At 32.7% G+C, this 11,327-nt stretch overlaps 1 protein-coding gene across 1 annotated transcript; it reads left to right on the forward strand.

Annotated features, from left to right (window-relative positions):
* Positions 1–2,155: 2,155 nt before the first annotated feature.
* LOC147557471 (zinc finger CCCH domain-containing protein 53-like) lies at positions 2,156–3,112 on the forward strand. Its single transcript, XM_086658868.1, has 4 exons — positions 2,156–2,361; positions 2,459–2,626; positions 2,722–2,901; positions 2,983–3,112. Exons 1-4 carry the CDS (start codon positions 2,156–2,158, stop codon positions 3,110–3,112), a joined length of 684 nt encoding a protein of 227 aa, XP_086514994.1.
* Positions 3,113–11,327: the final 8,215 nt, after the last annotated feature.

The following is an 11,327-nucleotide window of genomic DNA, read 5'->3' on the forward strand; positions in this document are numbered from 1 at the left end:
CCAAAAAAGAAAGAATCATAAGTTTATTGAATTATATCAAAACGATTCTTCATCATCACATAACATTATGCATAATTTATCAAACTGATCCCAAATATTATGATGTATTAATAAGCTTTTAAACCTCAAAATATAGATCAGAACAGAAAAAACCCTAACAATCACACCAAAATCTTACCATAACGATGCAACTATCTTCTTTTATGATGAAAATTTAACATGCAAAATCGAATTTATAAGGGTTTTCACCTGACAGTAACGATGGTTCAAAAAACAAACGACGGAACTAAACAATGAGGGATTTCATCAATACCTTTTCACCTGAACCGGAAATCTCAACCGAAACGTTTAAAGATTAAGAAGGTTGATGAACAACAAGATTTTCTGGGCTTTTCGATGATGGCGATTCAGAGATTTCTTTAGGGTTTTTCACCGTTTCGTTTTAGGTAAAAAAGGGTTTTTACCTAAAACGTTAAAAGAAGAGAGAGAAAGTTGGGTAGGTAAAAATCTGAATCTCCTATTAATAACCCATAAATCACGGATTTTGTCCGTTACACAATATTCTCGCACAGGCAACATTTAGATTTCCGGCTTTTTTAGTTTCAGGGACACAAACGTAAATCTTATATGATTTATAAGGTTTTTTTGTCCAATGTGTAAAAGGACTAAATATCCATGTTTTAACAAGATTGGACCCTAAACCTTTTTTTATTATTATTTTGGTCTATATCCCCGCGGACCCTCAAAAAAATAAAGACAAATCAAAAAGTAAGAAAAAGGGAATATTACTTGTTTATAAACTTTATATATTAAATATCTCGAAAGATGTCTTTGTCCCCACAAAATCTTTCAGCCTTAAACAAATAACAAGGCTACACAACCCGCCTTTTGGGACTCTCACTTGAACTAAATGTGAGAGAAATAAGAGTTTCTCTCTCCACGTGACTGAACATGTGACAGGAGATAGAAACCCTTGTTTCTCTCACAAGCGGTTCAAGTAGGAGTCCCAAGAGGCGGGATGAGTATACTTTTTGTTAAACAAATGACTTCTAATTAATTTAGTATTACTTCAAAACCTCTTTTTGTTATAGATAGTATTACTTCAAAACCGAAGAAGCTTATATTATCTTTGCTAGGGCACTGGCAGCCAGTTTCATGCACCTGAAAGACTAGCCAATAATGCTAATTTACTTTGTCCAAGAAAAAGAGTCATGAGACCAAATCCATTGGTTGGGGCTGGCTCATTGTCTCGAGGCTATGTGAGCTATCTACCACCCTGTTCTATTTTATGTTTGATTTGTTCTTACTTTTTAGTTCTTCATATTTCATTTGCTACTTTTTATCATTTAATTGTATTTTTTTATAGGAATAAGCTATTGACACGTTTATGTTTGAAGTCAACAATTATTTAGTCCAAAACTAAAACTAAATCTCATATACACGCAATCACAACACAATAAACAAATTAAATATGGATTTGGGAGCTTCTAATTGAGGACTCTCAAAATTTTAAAAACTCCAAAAATAAAATAGAAATATCCCATTTGCAAGCCTCCATTGCTCTAAAGCATTTTTTATGTTGAAATGTAATAAGAGACATACCTAGTTATCTTTTTCTTGTTGAAAAGAAACATACCTGGTTACCTTTGGAAACCCAATGGAAATTTAGGGTTTTGTTGAAATGTAACGAGAGTCAAGAGACATACGTAGTTATCTTTTCAACTATGGGTTAATTCCATTTTGGCCCCCTAAAGATGACCAACTGATCAAAATGGCCCCCTAAAGATGACCAGCTTTCAATATGGCCCCCTTTTTCATCTTTTCGTCATTTTCACCGTTAGGCGTTAGTGAGCTGGCAATTTACTGCCAGAAATGCCCTTGCCCGTATCTTCCCATATCTTTGATGAGACACAAAAAATCTTTATAGTCCCAAGGTGGTCAAATCAATTAAAACAAAATTTACTTTTCAATTTCTTTATTTTATTTACTCCTTATTTTATATTTCTCTAATTCTCTCTACCCACTAACTTCAAAGTCGTCGATCTCTTATCTTCTTCTTAAACTATTTCTCTCTCTAAAACTTTCTTTTAACTGTTTCCTTGCCATCATCACTTGCAGATTCCTTCATGATTTCGATTCCACCATTGGTGGTGGTATGGTTGTTGGATCACCTAATAGTAACAACAATTACAAGCTTGATTCGATGGAACAAGAGTTTCTACTTCGATCATCGAAAACCCAACAACAATTGAGATCACAGCTCATGGCTTCAGCTACTGCTTTTCCTTACTCTGGTTCTCCTACTTCAGCTGGAAAATGTATGAATTTCTTGCTTCAACAACAACAAAATGAAAATCAAAGGTACACCCATTTCAAATTTCAATCATTTTTCTTCATTTTCTCATTTGTTTGATTGATTTTGTTTGCTTTTAAGATATGGGTATGTTTGATTTTACAGAGTTGCTGTAGCAGCAGCTGCTGCTTTGATGTTAGGAGGAGGAGAAGATGTTCATAACAAATTTAGTAGAGTTGGAGGTATGATGAGGAATCCAGGATCAAGACAAATTTACTTAACTTTCCCTACTGATAGTACTTTCAGAGAAGAAGATGTCTCTAATTACCTCAGGTTTGTTGAATTCAAATCTTGGGTTTTGAATCTTTTTTATCTTGTTCATGAATATTGATACAAAAGTTTGTGTTTTTTTTGTCGTTGGTGTGAAGTATTTATGGACCAGTTCAAGATGTGAGAATTCCATATCAACAAAAAAGAATGTTTGGGTTTGTGACTTTCATCTATCCAGAGCCAGTGAAGCTAATCTTAACTAAGGGTAATCCTCACTTTGTTTGTGATGCTAGGGTTCTTGTCAAGCCCTACAAGGAGAAGGGCAAACTCCCAGACAAGTAATCAATCACACACACTCTCGTTAGTCTCTCTAAGCTTTGACATGTAAAAGTTCTAATCTTCATCTATTATGCATGTAGGAAGCAACAACAAGTCGAGATAGGAGATTACTCATCATGTACTACTCCTACTAGTCTTGATTCTGGAGACCCATATGATTTCCAACTTGGTATGCTCTTACTATATCATGATGGACTACTCCAGTTTTAGAGAGAGAAATAGTTTAAGAAGAAGATAAGAGATCACGGCTTTGAAGTTAGTGGGTAGAGAGAAATATAAAATAGGGAGTAAATAAAATAAAGAAATTGAAAAGTAAATTTTGTTTTAATTGATTTGACCACCTTGGGACTATAAAGATTTTTTGTGTCTCGTCAAAGATATGGGAAGATACGAGCAGGGGCATTTCTGGCAGTAAATTGCCAGCTCACTAAAGCTTAACGGTGAAAATGACGGAAAGATGAAAAAGGAGACCATATTGGAAGTTGGTCATCTTTAGAGAGCTATTTTGGTAAGTTGGTCATCTTTAGGGGCCAAAATGGAATTAACCCTTGTATTTATAGCTCTAATCCAGAGGTGGTAACCAAATTGCACTCTTTTTTATTTCAACCAAAAAAAAGTTGCACTGTTTTTTATATAACAACCCAAATTGCCCTTGGTCTTCCCCAAAAAGCATTTGTGACCTCACTCAAAACCCTAACCTAGGAAAGCAAGCCATATTTCTTAACAAAAAAAAGGAAAGCAAGCCATATTTCATTATTTATTACCTGGTCCTCAAAACCCGAAAAACTGAAACCCTGACAAAACCATTCCTACTTTATGTGATAAACTATAACCTAATTTTTTAATTAAAACTTCATGTGCACTTTTGAGCCAGCAAGAACAAGACCTCACATGATGATCATGGATTCCACCTATCCTATATTTAAGTAACCATTAAGGGGTAGAAACAATTTTACCTATTCCAAGTGGGTTCCTCCGTTCCTGGTTACACTTTGTGAGGAGTAGGATCTAAATTTATTTTCCATCTAAAAAAATCTAAATTTACTTACTTATAAGGTGGTATGGAGTTGGATTCAAAAAGCTAAACATAGTATTAGTAGTAGGTTTAATAGGTATAACGGTAAGAATAATTTATATGACAGAGTGACGATAAAACAACCAAAAATATAATGTTTAGGTTCTCTCCACTTATTGACGATTGGCTTTGAGGTGTTTGATAACAAACCTAACTTTGTACTAGAGCTAGGTCCAATTCGCTTTATTATTGCCCGTTCACTCCCTAATGTTAACGATCTCCTTATTTAACCTTTTAACCTTTGGTTAGTTAGAGGGTTGTATTGCTAAACCCAGTAAGATCTTCTTATTTATGGTATTTAGTTTCACCAAAAAAAATGCCAAACACGTGAGGAGATGTGTGAGACTAGTCGCAAGGAAAATGACGATCTAGCAACAAAAGAATATAATCACTAGGTCCTATCAACTCATTGTCAATTATGTTGACTTGATGCTTCTAATTTGTGTGTTATGTGATATATTAGATTTTACGTAATTTTCTAGATTTCTTTTAGTTCTTTTTGTTGAAAGAAGAAACATCAAGGTTAAGAGATAAATAGCTTTTTGTTATAAATAGCAAACATTGGAATCAATGTAGTCACTATAGGTGATTAAATTTCAACTCATTAAAAGTGAAAAAAATTTATGTATATCATGTTAGAAAAAAAAACCTTTCTTTTACCTATCTCCAAACAATTTGAACTCTACACAAGATCTTTTTTTGTTTTGATGAAAATACTCTTCACAAGATCTTAAAGTTCAAATTTGATCACAAATCAAGTGACTTTTGAACCTTTTGTTCTATTTACCCTGACCTACTACTGTGACCTACTACTTTGTTAGTTTATTTCGATAAAAAATAATATATATGAATTCGTCTAGAGTTTCGATCAATGTGAGACATGTAAGAGTTAGTCCCACCTTAGTTGTGAGAATAGTTGGCAGTCCCTAATTAGAATTTGAGATCGCAGGGAAGCAAGCCGTCCGGCCATTGCAATCAAGGTCGACGACGTGGCAAATACCCCATGCTATCTTCACCAGGATGTACCAAATGCCTAATTACTTAAGAGTAGGAAAGTGGACCCAACTAAATACTGTCAGCAAGAAGGAAGCCATTCAAGCAAAATATCCTAATTTTCAAGTAGTTTTAGAAGTAGAATAAGATGATCAACGGCTATTAGATGACTATGTATTTAGTTGGTAGGCGGGGATACAGAATATCAATATTACTCCCTATTGACACATCAACATCAGCTTTGGAAAACGGGACAGTAACGATCCCTTCTTTTTTGCCCTATTCTTCTCTCCTCATATAATTTAGGAGATCTTGACTTCATACCAATAATGGATATAGTATGGTTGAAGATTAAACGGGGAGATGAAGATTCATCAAACACCAAAGATTCGGGTAGTTGTTAAAATAATCACTTCTAGTTAGTATTTTTTTTTAAAGGAGTTTTTTAGTTAATATTTGAAAAAGAGTTAATATGATTTGGTCTCTCTCACTGTGTGATCATCTTGTGAGAATAGTTTCACAGGAGAATGAGTAACTAGCAATCAAGAATATAAAGTATAGGTCCTCTCCACTCATAGCCAATTGGTTTTGAGTTGGATGACTACAAATTTAACACATCTGACCTATTTGACTCTCAATTTTGCGTGGGAGTTCGATTTGGTGTCAATTGTGTCCAGAGTTTGATTTGCCTCCTAAAATTTGTCCCTCTTTAACCATTTATGTTTCGGCGAGGGGTTCCCTTACATGTTTTACTTGTCACTTTATCTCACTTTATCTTTCACCTTTTGAATTTCTTTTCCCTCAATCGAAAATAATTTACTTGTCCTGTGCATATAGAAAAATGCATTTACCAAATTTATTTTTGTTGGTAACAGAAAATTATATCTTTTTGGTTAATATGGTCTATATAGTTACAGTTTTGTCAATTTCATGTATGTATATATTTCACACTGATTTGCTCTGTGCATTATTGAATATGATTCATACAATTATGTTTTACACGTCCGCTGCATGTGGAAAATGCTTGAATTAGTTTTTTTCTGTTGAGGAAATGCTTGAATTAGTTGGTACCAGGAAACTATATTTTTTTGCTCAAGTATGGTCCTTATATTAAGATGGTTGTTTTGTCCAAAATAATTTAGTCTAATAGGTGAAAAAACAGTATAATGTCATTAGAATATGACTGTTAGATTCAAAACAATATGGCTTAAAATAATATGACTTAAAGGCTATTACATCCAAAATAATTTGAGGTAGTGGTTGCTTGGGGCAATAGCTATGGACCTTAACCTTTTTAAAACTAGAATTGAGGATCTACCTTTTACATGTGTGTGCATTTACAAAGTCAATAGTAAAATGTACTATATATGACAAATTATGTATAGTTCTAACACATGAAGGGAACGTATCACTTAATACATTACATTTTTCACTTCACAAATTAGAAAATACATAGTGCAAAATTTTATTTGTTTATTGATGTTCGGCAAATACATATAACTAAACTTTTAAAGAGAGGAGTAAAAAGATATTTGACTACATCTGTTTACCTTTTTTGAGAAAGATATAGATAGTAAGAACAAAACTTATAGTTTAGTATGATAACAGAGCGGGATTGAGTTATAGCAACACCAATGAAGAATAAACCGGAAAGATTTCTAAAACACAAATGATTCGGTTTCTTGTGGTTCTTAAAAAATCACATTTAGTTAATATTTCAGAAAGAAAAAAGATGAAGACTTCAGTAACAGCGACAAATGATCGTAAATGATTTTTTTTCTTTTTGATATTCCAGGAAATTACAAATCGACAAGGTTGTTCAAAAATATACAACATCATTTACTCTTGAAAACCAAGCCACAAACATCATGTTTATGGGTTGTTTCATGTCGTCCATTGCTTGAAGCAATAGTGGAAAAGATGAAGATGAAGAAATCATTCACCTTTCTGTAAATGTTTCAAAAATAAAGAAAATCGATATTTCAAATACTTGAAAGAATTATTATAAATGTTTTTCCCTTCTAGCATGCAAGAAAACTATGAATGTCTCAAAAAATGCAACATATGTGATATATTCAAAAACCAAACCATGAACACCATGGTTTTTTTTCGTTTTGTTTCAAGTTCTCAGTTGTTTCGCACTAGGGGAGATAGATATAGTAAATAGATGAAGACATGTTGGTGGGTTTGGATGTAAGATTCTTAGGTAAGATTCCTACTAAAAATGGTGTTTGGTAGGAATCAAAATTCATGATCTATTTGATTACCAACAATCCTAGGACTCTTCAGTTTTGAGAATTCCTAAGTCCAAAATTTGTATTGGATCAAAATCGCTACCTACTTGTTAGGATTAAGGATTATCAAAATCAAATTTCAAAAGGTCCACGGGTTTTAACCCCAAAATAAAATTTAAAAAGAGATTAAAGTCCCAATCTTCCCAGAAAATAGAATTTTAGTTCTTTTCCCTTTTGGAAGAAACATTGTTGATACATAATGTGTTATGTATGACAGATATAAAAAAAATGAAATAAAATATGAAACTTTAACAATAAATAACACGTTATTTATGAAACAAAACAAGAATCAATAAACAGAAAAACGCTGTAACTTTGACATCTAGACATACTTTAACTATACTGAATGTGTTTTATTGTAGAAATATACGTAACTGATACTAAATAACGTGTATATTGCGAAACAAATAGTAAGTTTGAAATCAATCGAAAAAATCTGAGAAAAAAAAGAAAGAGAATTTTGAGGATTGGTTTTCAAAAGCGGATTCTTTCTTATATAAAAGGTTATAATGGGTATTATGATTGAATAGGAATGACAGAGATCTGTTTTTTCTATGGAGATGGGTTAATTTGAAATATCCATTATAATTATTATTTTGGCTTATAATCCTATATTAATATTAGGGTTAACTAAATGTGAGTTAAGGTGTAGATTTTTGGAGGAACCCAAAAATTAAATTTCAAACGTAACATCAACTTAAAAATTTATTTCTTTAAGATACATTTTTTGCTACAAAATAATTGTTTTTAAAGTATATTTTATTTCTAATATCAGTTTTTTTTTTTACTTATTTTTATCAAATATTGTATCATTTTTCCAAAAACCATTTTTTTATTTTGGAAACCATTTTCTCAGTATCGTTTTCTCATAATGGTTTCCGAAAAATAGAATTTTCGAAAAAGAAAACGATTTTAAAAAACAGTTTGCAGGAAAAGTTTTTTTTTTCGAAAAACGGTTCCTGAAAAAAGGTTTTTCAAGAAAAAAACAAATGGTTGTCCAAAAAACGATTTTTGTGAAAAAATGTCTATTTTGAAAAAAATTGAATTATTTAAGAAACGGCTTCTGCAACTGCTTTTTAAGAAATATTTTAAAAAATCAAATAATTATAAATTATAGGATTCTTATTAGTTCCCTAAGAAACAAACCAAAGAAAAAAACTCACTTGACCGACCTTCACCCAAACACTCCATCAGTGAATAACTAGAGCTCCAATAGGGAAGAAAAAGAAAATGAGATCTCAAATCAGATAAATCCTCATGTTATCAGAGACCTTCTAAAGCTAAATATTGTAGATAATACGTGAGTCCTTATGTATAAGAGATCATATAAGTCAACAGTTGGTAGCCCAAGTGGTTCCAAGGTGTTGACATAAACTCCAGAAAATTCTGGAGGTCTCAGGTTCGAATCTCAGAGAAGGTGGAATCTTTGGTTATTTGATTTGGGATTATTAGGGTGTAAATAATGTAGTTGGGCTTTAGGCCATTGTCTTGTGGGGCTATGGGCCCGGTCTTGTTTCAGTTTGAGTGGGCAGGTATTGAGCGTATCACATATTTGATGTATCAATGCCAAATGTAACGACATGTGTAGATCGTAGTCGACTTCCAAAAGAAAAACAAGAGATCATATAAGAGATTTGAGAGAAAAGTACATTATTGAGATTAAAGACGGTGTTGGTAACTTGGTATTGTGTTTTGGGCCTGATTTGCAATATGGAGGATAATTATAAAATCCAAAATCTCGGGGAGAATAGGAAATCAGGCCCAAACTGGAATAATATTGTAAAAACCCCTATTTTATAAAAGTACAATTTTACCTCCGAAATGAAATTTCCGCCAAAACAACGTGAAACACATTTTTGAAAATTTCTGAACAAATCTCAGTTTGCTCTCAACAATTTTGTAAATTTCTGAACAAATTCATTTTTGCTCAAAAATTGTTTTGCAAAAATATTTCGCATTTTGTCTTTTGCTTCACAAACACAAACTGACACTAACATTTTGGCTAAAGCATTTTTCGATTTGTCTTGTGAAGAAAGAAATAGTTTCCGCATTTTTTGTTTTGCTTTCGACAGAAACATTCAGACTAAAGCAATTTTTGATTTGTCTTTTGTAAAAATTAAAATGTTTTGCATATTATCCTTTGTATTTGACAAGCCCATTAACAGACAAATAATATGTTGGCTAATGCGTTATATATGTTGTTAACAACATAATTATACATGTTGTCAACCTTTGATAACAAATCAGGGCAAATCTATATGTTCTCAACAATTTATAACAAGCCAGGACATTATTACACATGTTGTCAACATTTTATAACAACACCATTATATATGTTGTGAACAATTTATAACAATGGAATTATGGAAAAAAATATGGTTGTCGTGTTAACGACATAATTATGTATGTTGACAACATTTTGAAAAGTGTTCAAAAAATGGATTTCTTTTTTGCATTATATTTTTTGGTGTTTTTTTTTTCTATTAGAGCCTAGATGTTGGGGTCTTGATGCATCCTTTCTTTGCAATAACCATTTTTAGTTTTGAGAAGATCCTGCACTCTAGTTTGGACCTCATTCTTCAGCTTACGCTTAGGAGAAACAACAAACTTTTGTGGGGCACAAAAGTTTAAACGGAAATTGTGGTTGTTGTCAAATTTTTCGGAGCAACAAAACTTCTTCTTTTTTATCATCTCCTCCCATCTCCGACCACCACCATTCTCTCATCTCGTCTTTATCTGACTTTTTTTCTTCATCTTTTCCGCCCACCACCGCCACTGCTTCAATTTATCTTGTCTCTTTCTCCCTTTCTCTCTCACTCTTTCTCTCTATCTGTTCTTATGGTCGGAGGTCCTCTCCGCCAAAACAGATGAGAATGAAGGAGGATGACGTAAAGAGATGAGAGACGAAAGAGAGAAAAGAGGATAAAAGAGAGAAAGAAGGAAGAGGATATAGAGAGAGAAAGATGATGGTTGATAGAGGAGGTGGCGATCTAAAGAGAAGAGAAAAATTTGACCAAATATTAAGGGTCGTTCACAATATCTGTCTGACAGCGAACATCATCAACGTATAGGCTGAAGCTACATTGTGGCCTACGGAGGCCCGTGCCCCCATAGGCCCCGATTCTATGTGAACCTTTAGTTCTACCGACCCAAACCTAGTTCTTAATTATACACAACATCTCATCTAGGCCCAATATGTGTATGCCAAGTTTTATTACATTTAATTCAGTTCAATTTAAAATTAGTTATTTTAAATTAATTTGGTTATACATAACACAAATTTTTCCAATATGACAATCTCAAAATTGGTCTATGAAAGATATGAATCACTTGTAACCTAATCACATGCATGGGCCAAACTATAACAGTTGGATATATTTACGATCTCATTATGAAACAGGCTCGAAAGAAAAATATGTGTTGAGTACCATTATAAGCACATCTAGACTTAAAATATTGTCCACCACCTTTTGGTGTGGCGGTTGGACATCCCTCTTAAGTTCATGGAGTCTTGAGATCGAGTCTCGGTAAAAGTAGTTCATCACCAGAATTTATCCCATGTAATTTAGGCAATAAATAAAGTAATCTCAGAATAGATGGCCCCCTAGAATGACTATTGGAGTCCAATATACAAAAAAGTTTAAAACATTTGAAATTTTATTTTATTACTACCAGACCGAAAATAACAGTAGACTTAAAAGCAGCTTCATTACCGTTGAACTTTCTTTTGGATGATTTTGTTTGTTATCGTAAGTTTAGCGTATTATAGTTTGACTCTTATTGAAGTGCTCTAGTTGAAAAATTTCTAGCCTTGTCATTGACCAACACAGAAAAAATAACCGTCGAAATAAAAACCTTCCACTTAGACCATTTTTTTTCCCAAAATATACCATTCTCAAAATAACCTATTAATTGAGAAAAGGGTTAATTCTGGTTTGTCCTCCAATTTGAAACCAATTCACCATTTTAGCTTCTATAAGTGTCTAACAGTTTGATTTGGCCTCAAAAATTCAAAAAATTAAAATGTTTTTAGAATTAATTTCATATTGACATGCAAAAGTAT

Source organism: Eschscholzia californica, unplaced genomic scaffold (assembly GCF_041429995.1).
Source record: "Eschscholzia californica isolate CP2 unplaced genomic scaffold, dmEscCali1.0.p SCAF_2, whole genome shotgun sequence".
Taxonomy (NCBI): Eukaryota; Viridiplantae; Streptophyta; class Magnoliopsida; order Ranunculales; family Papaveraceae; genus Eschscholzia; species Eschscholzia californica.

Excerpts from the sequence above, each read along its gene's own strand:
- LOC147557471 (XM_086658868.1), top strand. The coding sequence starts at position 2,156 with ATGGTTGTTGGATCACCTAATAGTAACAACAATTACAAGCTTGATTCG. Across the intron at positions 2,362-2,458 it reads CAACAAAATGAAAATCAAAG|AGTTGCTGTAGCAGCAGCTG; the intron begins GTACACCCATTT and ends TTGATTTTACAG. Across the intron at positions 2,902-2,982 it reads AAGGGCAAACTCCCAGACAA|GAAGCAACAACAAGTCGAGA; the intron begins GTAATCAATCAC and ends TTATGCATGTAG.